The 15,516-nt window shown below is 41.4% G+C and overlaps 1 protein-coding gene and 1 long non-coding RNA gene across 6 annotated transcripts in view; one reads left to right on the plus strand and one right to left on the minus strand.

Annotated features, from left to right (window-relative positions):
* Positions 1–8,287, plus strand: nceh1a (neutral cholesterol ester hydrolase 1a). Its single transcript, XM_049597200.1, has 5 exons — positions 1–322; positions 4,179–4,434; positions 4,618–4,687; positions 5,155–5,326; positions 5,407–8,287. Exons 1-5 carry the CDS (start codon positions 182–184, stop codon positions 6,013–6,015), a joined length of 1,248 nt encoding a protein of 415 aa, XP_049453157.1. The 5' UTR covers positions 1–181; the 3' UTR covers positions 6,016–8,287.
* LOC125901470 (uncharacterized) overlaps positions 278–15,516 on the minus strand; it is a 20,307-nt gene continuing 5,068 nt past the window's right edge. For 3 of the 5 annotated variants that reach the window (XR_007450975.1, XR_007450974.1, XR_007450976.1), the window contains exons 2-6: positions 14,689–14,783; positions 4,572–4,703; positions 4,125–4,457; positions 3,920–4,012; positions 278–319 (exon numbers count right to left, since the gene is read on the minus strand). This is a non-coding gene — a long non-coding RNA (uncharacterized LOC125901470). Of the gene's footprint in view, positions 320–3,919; positions 4,013–4,124; positions 4,458–4,571; positions 5,146–14,688; positions 14,784–14,914; positions 15,046–15,516 lie in introns of those variants that run through there. The other 2 variants (XR_007450973.1, XR_007450972.1) reach the window with 2 other exon arrangements.

Consider the following 15,516-nt stretch of genomic DNA (forward strand, 5'->3'; position numbering starts at 1 on the left):
TTTATTTTGAAGGTTTCCAGCGGAAGTCCTCCTGCTTATAGGTCCCATAGAGTCCTATCTACCGTTAACTGTGTAGTCAGTCCCTCAGTGACAGATCAGAGTATCAGGGTTAGTGAGGATCCTCCGGCCTCTGTTAGCTCCTTCATGACTCACTGAGGACACCACAGCTGTCAGATCCAACATGAGGCTGCTGCCGGTGGTTGTTACACTGTTACTGACGGTAGCTGTGGCTTATTATGTTTACACCCCGCTGCCTGATGCCATCCAGGAGCCGTGGAAGCTGATGATGCTGGATGCTGCGTTCAGGACCACCATGCACCTGGTGAGAGAGCAGATGTTTCCATCATTGAGCTGTGGGTAGTGAGCTGTTATTGTGATGTCACCTGCACAGATAAGAACTAATAATGTAATTAATAAAGATGAGCTGCATGTGCTGCATGCTTTACATAAATAAAACCCACTGTTTTAAGAAGTAGCATTGATAAAAGACACCTACAACACAGCTACACACTTGGCCTGTGCAGACTTTGACCCTACCTACTTAAACCATGAGATGAATGTATATTTATTTCTATTAAACACACATTCAAGAACATAAAAGCCCTTGTAATGCATGCATGCATACTCTAAAATATGATACAATATTACCATTATCAGAATAAATGTAATAAATGTAGAAAATAAAATAAAATATGGGGGTTATACATGTAAAAAATATCTGGAAATAAACAGCCAAACACTTGAAATGAATGGGAAACAATACAAAAACCATAAAGAAGATGAATTAATTGATATCGACCCTGAAATGCTCAACTGTAGCTCAGTCTTGCATAATCTGTATCTTGCAACGTGTATACATTTGAAGTGATATATTCTCAGACTCTACAATCAAATATCTGAGGCCCGCCATGTCCGGAAACACCTCGCCATCATGTGCTGTCATGGATATAACACACAGAGCTTCTCTTCACTAGAAAATCTTTCACGCTTTCATGCTTGAGTCAAATGTACAGACTTTGTGAAAGAGCTTTTTCAGTTACGTTTCGTAACCGTCTCGCTGTCTGTCACAGTGCTAATCTGTTGCAAAGCAGCCATCAAGGATTATCTGGGCCTGTGTGAGGACAGTAAACTCTTAACCCTCACCTCTGCTCCACATGTTGGAATTGGCAGTGTAGGTGAGGAGGGCTGATAAGAGTTATTGCCACACTGGCTGAGGGAGGTTGCAGATTAATGTTTTACCTACTTATGATGAGTTTTTTGCTTTGAAGCAGATAATACTCTTTGTGTATGTAATCTATTATTTTATTGTATCTCAGATGTGTTCTTTTATAACATTATAAACAGTCCGCAGCATCTATACTGAGTGTCATGTGCTGTAGAAGATAAAATGGTTTTAAACTATACTAAACTAAACTGCTCTTCTTCTCTTTTCTGCAGCTGATGTTGTGTTCACATATTATAGATACACCACAAATTGTTTTCTCAGACTTACCAGTGCAAAGTATAGCTGGGAGATTTGGACAGAAATTCATATCTCTGTAATTACAGGCTGAATGGCGATACATAACACATATATTTCGGTATTGTCTACGAAATGAGTGACATGTTTTCAGCTGCAAGTCAAAGCCACATTTGAGATGTCGCTATGATATATAGTATAAAGGTATCAAGTAGATCTAAATCCATTGTAATTTGGAACAATTAAAAATCTTAGTGGGGGAGTTACAAAGTTGTTTTCCATCTGTTGGCCTTTCAAATGAATCTTGTAGCTCCAGCACTGGAGATACAGAGGTTTAAATGTTAGAAGCACATGACACAAAACTATAACATGAGTATAAAGGTGTGAAGTAGATCTAAATCCATTGTAATTTGGAACAATTAAAAGGCAAGGCAAGGCAATTTTATTTATATAGCACCATTCATACACAAGGCAATTCAATGTGCCTTACAAGAGAAATACATTAAAATAAAACATTAAAGGAACAGTAGATCATTAAAAACAAAAGCTAAAGGCAAGACAATAAATAGTTAAAAACAGTGCAGAAAAAATGCATTTAAAAAGCAAACATAAAGCAAAAGCAACAGCAGACAAATATAAAAACAGTAGCTGCAGATTATCCTAACAATAAGTTACATATCTAGTTCACTGGTAAGCTGCAGTAAATAGTAATGTTTTAAGCCCTGATTTAAATGAGTTGACAGTTTCAGCTGACCTCAGATATTCTGGAAGTTTGTTCTTAGTGGGGTAGTTACAAAGTTGTTTCCATCTGTTGGCCTCTCAAATGAATCTAGTGTTGGAAAATGATTTAAATCTTTTCGTTTATTTAGGTTATTAATCGTATTTATGCACGGAGCATCAACAGAGAGGCCGAGGGAGGGAAGGAGACAGAGACACTTTGTCCACGTTATATACGTCTTGTTTGTGAAACATCTGTGTTGCTGCATTTTTAAAACACATCTGTCGCCTGCATCCAGGCGCTGTCTCCATGTCACAAAGTAGATTACAACTAGCAAGAAAAACAGCAACGCACTACAATTCACCTCACACACAAAACTAGCAATCAAAACCTGACACACTCAAGCAGCTTTGTTTCCCACACATGCAGCGCAGCGCTGTGCTGCATGTGTGCTACTGCAGTATTTTTATTCATCTTACAGACTGATTTAACGTAGCACCTGCAACATATAGACCGATGTCACACTGTAGACTAATTAAATGACAGATTAAACAGAGGAGCAGCTCTGTGTCTCTCTGAGTGTTGGTGGAGAACTTGAGTGAGGCAGAGCTGTGCGGAGAGTGTGAGGAGAGATACACACTAGTATGTGTTACATTACACAACTTCACCCTGTATCGATATTAACAGTGTTGTCTAAATATTTATATCTTGCTTGAAAATATATTGATATATTGTACAAAGTCATCATATCGCCCAGCTCTAGTGCAAAGTATATTTTTTATCGTAGATTACAATACACAATGGGTCCCTCCTATGGAAGCCCCTTTAAAATACATCCAAAGAAGGGATGTATTAATATCATATGATACCAAGGCTATTCACAAGAGGCTGAGACATGCTCTTTATGGGAGCTGCTATGACACATGGGCAGTGTAACTGAAGCGATATTGGAGGGTTACAGCAGATGTTGCTACAAGTAAAGGGACTGTGGTCGCCCATGTGCTATTTTTTGCCCCGTTGGGTATGTTCAGCCTGACAGAACTTTCTGGATACGCTTGGATGGCGAATTTCCATGTCTAGAAGCGACATGCAAGGTACCCTGGGTGCTTTGGTTGATGACGTTCTGGGACACCGTGTCAAGTTCCGCCTGTTACATGCATTGTCTTCTTTCAAAACACATTTCTGTCTTCACAGGAATTGACCTTTTTCCCTCCAACAACAAATGCTCTTGGTTGGGTTTAGGAAAAAAGAACAGGGTTTGGCTTTACAATCTTACAGAACGCGAACGTCGCTCTCTCGGGTGAAGTTTGGAGTTTGTTGGACACATCCACCAACCCTTCCGCTCTCCCTACACAGACGTTTTGCCGCCTTAGCTTTTGTTCTTGTCCCGCTGCGTTTCTCCCTGATGTCACTGAGCGCCGTTAGACTAAATCACGACCAGCTGTGCATCATGCTGACGTTAAAGGATGGCTTTTTTCATCAGTGTCTGACGCTGCAAGTCACTGCCCAAGCGGCAGATTTCGATGACTTCGGAGTGAGACAAGGTTGGAACGGTCAGGTGCAAGGCAGCAGGAAAAGGAATGCAGACAGTCCAGGCCGACAGGAACAGTTAATGATATACTGAAGACACAAGGATACATAAGCTCATGGGCAGGCAGGTAGAGATAGGGGTTCAGGAACAGATATAGTTTCAGATTCAGGTTCAGGTTCAGGTTCAGAAATTCAAAAGTCAAATAGCCTACCTTGCTACATTGGTGTTGCTGACATTGCTGAGCCTACACTGTGCCAGACAGCTGTGTCTGCCGTCCTTGGTTGACCCTGACTGTTGAGACAGTCTGTGGAGAGGAGGGCAGACAGTGCAGAAGGACAGAGGTGACTGGGTGAGACAGTTGTGTCTCAAGTCCCTGCCAAGAGATGAATAAATGTTGTCTTTTCCTAAATTCCTACCTGCTTTTTTTACTCTTCGCATAAATGTGTCTTGAATTTCTTCTCTGTCTTCAGAGCCGTTTGCAGGCTTGGCTGGGCTCTGACCATTACATCATATCAGTGAGGCAGTCCACAGAAGGTTTCGATGGCCTGATGGCTGGGCTGCGTGGTTCTGAGTCCAGCGGAGGGGTCATGCTCGGAGTGAAAGTCAGTGACATGACTTTCGCTGGTGTCCCAGTCCGAGTGTACGAGCCCCCGGCTGGGGGGGAGGGTCATCTGAGGAGAGGGTTGTTGTTTTTCCACGGAGGAGGCTGGGCGCTTGGTAGTGGCAGTAAGTACGATCATTCTTGCTGTCTTAAAAAACAGGAAAGTAAATGATCAAAATTTGAATCCATAAAAGTCAAAGTAACACAGGGTTAAGAAATTGACATACAAATGATCATCTGGGAGGGTGAAGTATTCCTTTACCTTTTTCACACTCCTTCATCTCTCTCTCTTTCTCTCATGTCCTCAGAGAAGGGGGCATATGATAGCCTCAACCGGATGTTGTCCGACGAGCTCAACACCGTTGTGGTCTCCGTTGAGTAAGTGTGCAACAACCTGTTTCAACATGTAGTAACTGAAACCAACTGCTGGTACAGATCTACACAACAGACTGCATGATAAAGATGGACGATGTGACAGCTCCCCCAAAGTGAAGGCAAAACGGCAAAAAAAAGGCTGGCTGTAGTGTAGATCATAAACCCCGCCTTCTTTGTGTTAGCGGATGTGACATGGGCCAAACTAAAAGATCAAAGCACATATCAGATGTTTCCCAAAGACAGCTTCTGTCAGTTTAGGTAGTTCTTAACAAGTTTGTGTTTGTTTTTCCGATAAGTTTAACTATAACTAGTAATTTGATAGCTATAAAAAAGGGGTTCAATGTCATGATTGACAACTGTGTGTGCCAATCAGTGTGTTTGCAATCAAGGGCCCTGCTTGCAATTGACCCCTTGCTAACCAGTTTTGCGAGCCTCCATTAAATTCTAATTTGCAACCAATGTCTTCGCAGGTATCGTCTATATCCAGAGGTGCATTTTCCAGAGCCATATTTAGACTGCCTTGCTGCCGCCAAGCACTTCTTATCCCCAAAGGTTCAGGCCAAGTATGCAATCGACCCCGAACGTGTGGCTGTGGCAGGTGACAGTGCTGGGGGAAACCTGGCTGCTGCGGTCGCTCAAGAGGTACATACCAGTGTGTGTAATAATGTACTGTAAATATAAACCAAGACATCGAGGCCTTATACGTTTCTACATCTTCCCAGATTTCCTTAGATGACACTATGAGTGGGAAATTCAGTGTCCAGGCGTTGATCTACCCAGTGCTCCAGACTCTGGACTTCAACACACCCTCCTACCTGCAGAACCAACATGTGCCCATCCTCTACCGGTCCGTCATGGTCAACTTCTGGCTGCAGTACCTCGGCGCTGACCTCTCTCTGCAGTCCCAGTGGCTGGCAAACAATCACAGCTCAAACATCACCCCAGAGCTGAGGGCGCGGGTGGACTGGACCGCCCTCCTGCTCCCGAAACACAAGAAGAACTACAAGCCTCTGATAGTGGAGAAAAGTTCACAGGGGGCAGTGAAGGAGGTGCCGGGGATGCTGGATGTGAGGGCGGCGCCGCTGTTGGCAGGACCTGAGGTTTTGGCGAAATGCCCCCGAGCTTACATCCTAACATGCGAGTATGACGTGTTGAGGGATGATGGCCTGATGTATGCGCGGCGGTTACAGGACGCAGGTGTCACAATTACCGTTGACCACTATGAGGAAGGCTTCCACGGATGTTTAAGCTTTGTAAAATGGCCTTTTGAATTTGATGTAGGGAAGAGAGCACTTAGAGGTTACCTCAACTGGCTGCAGAACAACTTGTAAGAGTGTGTATGTGTGTGTGCAAGTGTGTGACGTTGTCTTTATAGATGCATGCATGTGTGTGTGTGTGTGTGTGTGTCTCAGTGATACAAATGCAGTGATCATTGCTTCATGAATCACAGACTTGCCAAGGGCTGATACATCTGCTCTTTGTTTAAAAATCAAAGCTCAGGGGCCTCATGTACCTGCGTAACATTTAAGGTCTATTAACACTGTAACATGCTGGTAGTGGAGAGGGCAAATATGTGAACATTACCAACACTGTCACCAGCTAATAAAAATGCCTAATAGATACACAGCCATAAGCTTTCTACTAATGGTTAAACTAATCAGCTGCTTTCACTGAGAGGAACCACATCAGAACACTGATTCTCATCCATACCACAAACACATGAGCAGTGTATTTCACAAGGCTTGTAATTGGTTTTATACTTAACTTTTATTTAAAAGTATAATAAATTAAAACCCCCGATCAGAAGGTCATGTCAGCAGTGGTTTAAACTGTCTGTAGCACTTTCTTTTCCTCAAAAAAACAGTAATTATGTTACTTGGTAAGTTACCTTTTGTCCAGACTAAAATATCTCCACAACTATAGGACCGATTCGCAATAAAATTTTAGTTATGTTGCCTTTAGTGACCCCCTGACCTTCTCTGTGGGGTCACCACAAAGTTGTGGTTTTAAATGAAATGTATTTCCAGTTAAGGGGTGGACCGTCATTTTGGTAATACCTTAAGACAGCGGTTCCCAACTTATTTAGCCATGGGGTCCAGATTTCTTCTCAGTCATTGGTTCAAAGTCCACACAACATAATCCATTCAGTGTCATACTTGTGTTTGGCCATGTCGTTAAGCTAGTTTGCTGTCTCTATCAAGTAGCTGTCCGTTAATCAGTTACTCTGCAGCAGGACACAACAATTCACTGTACTTAAAAATAAATTGCGTTTTGCGTGTGAACCTACGACCCACTTTTGGACCATGACCCACCAGTTGGGAACCACTGCCTTAAAGGGACAGTTCTCACCCAAATAAGAAATTCATTTTTCTTGTTATCTGTAGTGCTGTTTATCAGTCTAGATTGTTTTGGTGTGAGATGCAGAGTGTTGGCGATATCGGCCCTAGAGATGCCTGCCTATGTAATGGAACTAGATGGTGCTCAAAGCGCAAAAAAAAAAAAAAAAAAAAAAAACATTTGAAAAACTCAACAGCAATGTCTCTTTCCAGAAATCATGACCCGGTTACACAAGATAATCCACAGAACTTGTTGTGAGCAGTTTCATGTAGGAACTATTCTCACCAAACTAGGCCCACTATCACTGTGCAGAAGGAAGGGTGCATCTACTGCTAGCTCACCTAGTGCTGAATTAGCTAATGTTACAGCTCAGCCGAGGAGGACGCCATCAATGTTTACATCATATTTTGGGGTGAACTGTCCCTTTAACTTTTCATGCACAGTCTGTTACAGTCTGGTTAAAATTATAACTTGTCCAAAACTTGGTTTCAGTCCAAATACCTGCAAAAGTAATGACATTCCCATGAGCCTCAGCTGTAGTTTTTATGTTTAGTTGTAATTCTTAAATGTTAGCATGCTAACACGCTAAACCAAGATGGGGATCATCTGCTTAGCATCAGCACTTCCGTATTGTCACTGTGGGAATGTTAGCATGCTGATGTTAGCGCTTAGCTCAGTGCAGCCTCACACAACCACTTGCATAGATATTGACCTTTGTTGTGGTACGAAAGGACAAAGTTCACATCAATGGGACAGATATTTGTAAATTATGTTTTTTAAATGGGGATCTCATGGCATGTCTTGTGGGCTTTTGTGTGTTTGCCCCGCCATCTTGTGCTCCCTGCACTACAAGAAGGCGATGTCTTCCTCGACAGACGATGCTTGACAATCATTAAAAAAAATGCACTGTTTAGTTGAATTTCGTTCCGTTTATTATTGACGTGGTGGACATTCTGCGTGTTCCGATATGCCCTTGGTTTGCTATGGATTTAATGTTTTGTGATTTAGATGTCTGATACTTGTGGAACATGAATAAATCGCTGAAGTTACACGTTCACTTTACAGGAACAATCCAAAGATGTGCAGCATTTGCTTCTACAATGCATGTATTTCAATTGAAGGGCTTTAAACTGTCATTTTTAAACCTAATCACTTTTTTTTACATTCCATGGACACAAGTCTCCTCCCCCTGTGTCTCCACTCTGCCCACTGTTGTGATTTATAAAATAACTAATGAAAGACATCAATAAAAACTGTGAAGTCATACTTATGGAGCATAACTGTTCTGTTTATTTACTACTTTCCAGTGACACACATCATCAGCCTGTGGTGTTCAGTATGTGACGTTAATTTGTAACTGGGTGTATTTTTCATGTTTCCCACAATGCCTGGCGAACATAGTAAAAGTGTAAACCTGTCATGGAGTTAATGTGTCACTGAAGTTAAGTTCAGTTTGATGGTCGATAGTTGGCTTGTTGCATATTTAAGCCGTATGATGGCAACATGAGCAGGTGGATCTATTGATAGATAATATTATTTATATTAGAAATAAGTCTGAGCCTGTTGTCAGTGGTGGAGAAAGTATTCAGATCCTTTACTTTAGTAAAAGTACTTATACCTCATTGTAGAAAATGCCCTTACTAGTAAAAGTCTTGCATTGAAAATTTTACACAAGTTTGTAAGCACAATCGGGAAAATTAAGTATTAAAAGTAAAACTACTCATTGCAGAAGATTTAAAATCAATTTAATAAATGACAAAATAATAAAGCAAGGTGTCATGTTTGAGAAGCTGGAGCCATGAAATGTTTTTGCATAAAAAATGATTTAATCAACTGACTAATGATTTCAGCGTCACTTGTAAATTTGCATATGGTTTATGTGCAAAAATCTTAATTTGTAAAGTATCTAAAACTAAAGTTATCAAATAATTGTAGTGGAGTAAAACAGACAATATTTCCCTCTGAAGTGTAGTGGAGTAGAAGTAGAAATTGGCATGAGACTAAAATACTCAAGTAAATTAAAAGTACCTCAAATTTGTACTTAAGCCAGAGGTGTAAATATAGACAGTGCAGGCAGTGTAGTTGCACTGGGGCCCATGAGATGTGGGGCCCGTGGAGACAGTGGGAGTGGGCCCTCCAACAATGTGCTTATTTTCTTTGGTATTTTTTGTTATATAAAGACATGCAATGATGATTGTTGGGTAATATGTATGTTGATGTTATTTCGTGTCAAGTCAGTGATCATGTGCGAGATGATATGTGCTCGATAGCGTGCACTAGGGCCCATTGGGACTACCTTACGCCACTGACTTAAGTACTGTACTTGTGTAAATGTACTTAATTAATTACATTCCATCACTGTCTGTTGTTCATTACTTTAGTTTATTAGGATCCCCATTAGCTCCTGCACTACAGCAGCTATTCTTCCTGAGGTCCACAACAACTTTACATTTGTGACACATATAACACCTAATGAAATAACAGGACCAGATTAAAACATTAAGACAGACATACGAGACAGCTCTGGTCATATAATAATTAAGATATATGCTTTTTCAAGATTTCATTTCATAAGGAACCACAAGTTTGGGGCTAAATTTTATTCTGATTTCCTGATGATGCTCCATTATTAATATTATTAATATTAATATTAATTAATATTAGAAGAGGAAGTATTTGCATAATACTATACATTCACATTTGTATGTTTCCATACATGTATTACATGTGCATCAAAAGAATAGTTCCCAGGAAAAACAAGATTTTTACCATGCATGAATTATATTATACAGGTCACCTTTTCTTGTAGTCTGGTTCAGAAAACATGGAAATATAATTGGCATACTAACAGAAAATCTTTTCTGACTAAATGTTCCTGCACTTTAGTCACTCTGCAGCTGCTATCTGTTAAACATTTACCACAACTCCTATGTTTGTATAAAAAGCGCCAAAGTTAAAATTTTAACAAAGTTCAAACAGACTGAAATAAACAACAAACTGCCACACATCTCAGTTAAACATATCAATGTATACTACTCATTGTCTCCAAGGCCTCCATGCATTCATTAAATATATTGTCCAGTTACATAGTTATCATTTTCCACCTTAAGCTTATGTATAAACACACACCCAACTAATCTGTGGGTACTGTCCAACTATTAAAATGATTTAAAGTTTTAAATAGTTGTTTTTCTGCCAATAAGAAATACATTCACCAATACGACACCCACACACAGGGGAAAAGTTCCCTTCAGGTCAAATTATAACACACACACTCACTGATGAAACACACCAGGAAGACATAAATAACAGTGTGGTTTTGGTGACACAGCTGCTGAATAGATCATTCATGTTGCATGTGTACTCTACATTGCTATTATTACTAGAGAATGCATAGACCCCTCAAGGCTCTCACACCTGCACCAGCTCTCAGTGATCTTCAAGATCAGACAAGCTTTTGTTTCTCACCTCAGATGAGAGTGCATTTCTGGGTCACCAAATCCAGCAGCGCCAATTATCAATGCAACACCCCCCTCTAGTGGACAGAGTGCAACATGAACCCTCTGTGGTCTTCATCTAATACACATTTGGTAATCACTGGGCGAACTGGGTACATTTACTCAAGTGTTGTGCTTAGGTACAACTTAGAGGTATTTGTAGTTCGCTTTAATATTTCCAGTGTATGCTATTTTATATTTCCATAGGCAAATAATGTACATTTAACTATAATGATGTGTCATATTTTAAAAGTTATAGTAAACTACCGAACAGTATGTTAAGTGGTTAAAATGAGTCACTTCTCAACCAGCTATAACAATTAAAGGCTACTTACACAGGCATGTATTAATAACAGTAACCCAATAATAAAACATCCATCCATCCATTTTCATCCGCTTATCTGGGGGCAGGGTCTTGGGGGCAGCAGGCCAAGCAAAGCACCCCAGACGTCCCTCTCCCTAGCAACACTTTCCAGCTCCTCCCAGGGGACCCTAAGGTGTTCCCAGGCCAGATGAGATATGTAATCCCTCAAGTGTGTTCTGGGTCTACCCTGGAGCCTCCTATCAGTAGAATGCGCCCAGAACACCTCTAATGGGAGGTGCCCAGGAGGCATCCTGATCAGATGCCCAAACCACCTCAACTGACCCCTTTCGACAGAAAGGAGCAGGGGCTCTACTCCGAGCTCCCTCCAGATGTTTGAGCTTCTTACCCTGTCTCTAAGGCTGAGCCCAGCCACCCCACGGAAGAAACTGATATTGGCTGCTTGTATCCGCAATTTTGTTCTTTCGGTCACTACCCAGAGCTCGTGACCAAAGGTCAAGACATATGATAATAAATTCCTCAAAGGGGCCATTTGTCTGCATGTCAAACATACTTTTTGATACTTTAGAAATTAGCCTATAACCCTTCTATAATTTAAAGTAACATTTTGAATGCATAGTATGCAAGTATTTTTACATTGTTGTACTGATCATTTTACATAGGTAAAGGATCTCAGCTCTGCCTCAAGCTCTGTGGTACATGGTATTACACTTGGAGGACACTGAACACATCATTTTGATTAATTCATTCCATTTGTCATTCATTTTCTGTAACTGCTTATCTTGTTAGGGGTGACATGGGGGCTGGAGCCTATTGTAGCTGACACAGGGACAGGTGCCAGACTATCACAGGGCTGACACGTAGAGACAGACAACCATTCAGACTAATGTTCACACCTACGGACAATTTAGGGTCACCAATTAACCTGCATGTCTTTGGACTGTGGGAGGAAGCCGGAGTACCTGGAGAAAACCCACGCTGACATGGGGAGAACATGCAAACTCCTCATGGAAGGGCTCCCCCACCCAGGGTTGGAACCAGGCACCCTCTTGCTGTGAGGTGGTAACGCCAACCACTGCACCACCGTGCCGCCCATCAATTTTAATACCTAAATTTGATTTGATTTAATATTATTCAAACAGGAAATTTGGCCCACAAATATATGTCTAGATGATAGAAATTAAGGATTGAGAGTTACATATTAACCTGTATTGGCTCTGTTTCTATGCTCCCACATTCACATGCAGTTGTTTCCTGCACAACTGGAAACACCCTTCCACTGACACAGTGACTATGTCACCGGCAACTGCCTACATGCATTGTGCTGCCGTAGCAGTTTCAGGCACCAGTCTTTGTTTTAGAAATGAGACAATGAGCAGCTGTAACGCTCAGGCGGGAGTTTAGGGAGATTCCATGACTTTACCGAGAGGAACGTTGGGAGGAGAAGCCTCAGGGGAGGGAACAGGGGAGTGGAGGACAGAGGAGGGTGGATGGTGCACAAGCCGTCCTTTAAATCCATTAGTATGTCTTCTGGGTGTCCTTTTCTTTATAGGTTTTTACTTCAGAGGGGAAATTGCTTTTATTTCCAGAGAAGCAGCAGCTCTCCTTCTGCTTTCCTGTTTCCAATAGCACACGTAACTGATTTCAGATTTAGGGTTTGGAAAAGAAATTCATCAGAGTCACTGAGGAGAAGAATTTCACATTCTGGCGTTTCTCACAGCGAGACACACGTTTTTGATGATTTTGGTGTTGACCTAAATTTGCTCCATTTTTTTTTCCATGGTTTTAAAGCTGTACTTGGTTACTTTGATAGAAAATAATAATTACTTTTGTCATATTTGCTGGAACTGGCACAACATTCACAGAGCACCAAGTGAGACAGATAATCTGTGGAAATAATCATGCACCACTTCTAATGGCCCGACTGCATGTGAACAAAAACAACCAATAGGAGCCAAGGAGTCTCTAATGCAGCTGTCGAACATGTCAATCACAGCTCGTAAATTGCGTTCAAACTAGGCAGCTGATCAAATATGAATCAAGACACTGTAACTGCATTGCTAGTTACCTTTTAACTGTAAAATGAGAACGCTGTCACAGTCAGTAGGCGGTTCTTGGTACCTTAGCCAACTGTAGCCAACATGGCAGTCAGGTAACAAACTCTCATTTTACAGCTAAACAGTACACTGAAATATGTTTCTGAAAACATATGAGACAGTTTGAATGAACAGTCATTGACATGAACAGCTGTGTTAGAGACCCCTCAGCTCTGATTGGTTGTCTTTGGTGCACCACGGTAGAGTCTAGCAAATGCCATCAGGAGCAGTAGAAAGGAGGAGGGACATGATTATTTCTCAGTCTTATGTACGTCTTTTAGAATAAAGTGACAGTTTCAGTGAAGTTATTTCCATAAAAGTTACCGACTGTAGCTTAATGTTACAACCCTTCACATTTTCAGGAGGAGCACTCCCAGTTCTCCCGTCTCAAAGTCAGTGGTTTTTATGAATAGGTTTCTGGTAAGATGCCCGAAATAAGGCCTACGGCTAACACAAGCATTTTGTTCTATGACATGAAATATGTCAGTGAATACCCCACTCATGAACTTTAAAGCTTCTATGTGTCTTAACAAAGGCAATTGCTAACAAATGGCTAAATGAGACGACAGAACTTCATCACGCCTTACAGGGCTTTACAGCCTTGCTGTGGTAGGGACCATAGTGTAGTTCATTTACAGCCTAACGTTAGCTTTTTACCCATTTAGGCCTTGAAAAAAATCATACAGGTGGTGTTAAATTGTGAAGATTATCTTGCTGAAATACATGTGTAAGTATCAAATGTTTGCCACAGAGTTTATTTTCTGCAAAAGGAAAAAATTACCGTTGACTTACGGACGAAGGAACCAGGGCGATGCTAACTTCCGCTTTGGTCTACACAAAAACCTCATCTCTGGAGCACTCTGTTACCTCTGTAGACATTTTCCTAATGAGTTTATGGTCTCAGTCACTAGTTACAAATCTTCTTCAACACAGCATGATGCTCATTTTCAATGTGTTTTCTTGCGGTGGCCTTTCTAAACTGGATCAGACGTGTAAGTTACAATAGTCTGTTATGATCAAAGAGTTGATTGTAAGCAGACACCATTAGCAAGCTAATCGTTGGCGCGCTAACTTACTGAAAAGTTGTCTACTCCCACATTAAATTAAATTACATAGGCACATCTCCACAAGTATTAACCAAGAAAAATAGGCCAAATCTATAAATGTTTTCTTTCTCAAAGTCTGACTGACACACCCAGATAATGCGATTGGGAGTCGAATTACTCCTGCATGGATATAGTCAATGGGACCAAAACTGGCCGAGATGCTCTGCACATGGTCCACAGTTTCTGCCCCTGGGCTTTGACCTGGCACGTGAATAGCATTAACAGAAGATGCTGGTAACAACATGGCAAAATCTATATCAAATCCTGTGTATGTATTTTGGATGGAGGAAATGTACAGAGCTGTAAAAAGTTGTCCACGATGGTACCAGTTTGCCGCTAGCTAACCGTAGCAACTTGATTGTTTGGTCTGTGACGTAACAAGTAAAACGGAAAAAGGTCCAGTACTAACAAGGTGAAAAAGGGTGTATCACCACCTATTGTAGTGAAGTCGGACATACTTGGGTCAATAAATTGATTCCCCTCCCATGATTGTACACTGGGTCCTAGTCTAAGTATAACCATTGCTTCACTTAACTGTGCATGTAAACGTACTGAATATGGAATCTGCACATATATGTCTTTAGTAGTCATCATCCTTTCGGCAAGAAGGCAAATAAGCATATCTCCCAAAATATTGTTCTCTTACCTTTAGGCTTTGAAACACCAGAGGGTTACAGCCTGTCAGGACCTGCTGTGCGTAGACACGTGAGACAGAGGTCAAAGGTCACCTGCTGATCAGACCTGAGGAAGAAATAACAATAACATGATAAGAAAAAGGTTTAAAAATAGTTTTTAAATGACTCATTTCTGCACTAATTCCACACACACACACACACACACACACACACACACACACACACACACACACACACCATCTCCCTGTGTCTGCCATGGGACTGTAGAGACAGGTATGTCTCTCAGGGTGTCATCTTCCCTGCCCGAGGCCAGACAGTCTTCAGATATCAACTCAACGTCTCTCTGACAAGCCTGGGAATTAACACACCTACGGAAACACAGGAATTTCTTTCACATTCTCAGATTTTAATCAGTCAACGGAAACAAACTAAGTAGCTCCTTTTCCTCTGCCGCTGTTTTTACACTGCTGCCATTTTAAGTTAAATCTGGGAACATTTCTGCAGCGTGTGCGCCAATGAGAACGTGTTACACATGCTTGAACATAGGTCCTGATTGTTGGGAGGGTCATGCACGTCTAAGATCTGTGAACTCCGTCAGCTTCTCTGTCACTTCCTCACTCTGACAATGGAGTCGGGGTGAGAGGTGAAGGAATGAAAGTAAAGGAACCACCAGGAATCATTCAAGGTTAAACTCAGCAGATTGAATGACTCCCCTGGGATGAATGCTACTTAGGGCTGCACACAAGCACATACAATGGCAGGTTATTTGGCACTAATCGACAAGCACGCTCTCAGATCACCTCACAATAGCCGGAAAGAGAAGAAAAAAGATGCTGATT

This window comes from Epinephelus fuscoguttatus, linkage group LG14, assembly GCF_011397635.1.
Source record: "Epinephelus fuscoguttatus linkage group LG14, E.fuscoguttatus.final_Chr_v1".
In the NCBI taxonomy this organism is placed as follows: Eukaryota; Metazoa; Chordata; class Actinopteri; order Perciformes; family Serranidae; genus Epinephelus; species Epinephelus fuscoguttatus.

Excerpts from the sequence above, each read along its gene's own strand:
- nceh1a (XM_049597200.1), top strand. The coding sequence starts at position 182 with ATGAGGCTGCTGCCGGTGGTTGTTACACTGTTACTGACGGTAGCTGTG. Across the intron at positions 4,688-5,154 it reads ACCGTTGTGGTCTCCGTTGA|GTATCGTCTATATCCAGAGG; the intron begins GTAAGTGTGCAA and ends ATGTCTTCGCAG. Across the intron at positions 5,327-5,406 it reads CTGCTGCGGTCGCTCAAGAG|ATTTCCTTAGATGACACTAT; the intron begins GTACATACCAGT and ends ACATCTTCCCAG.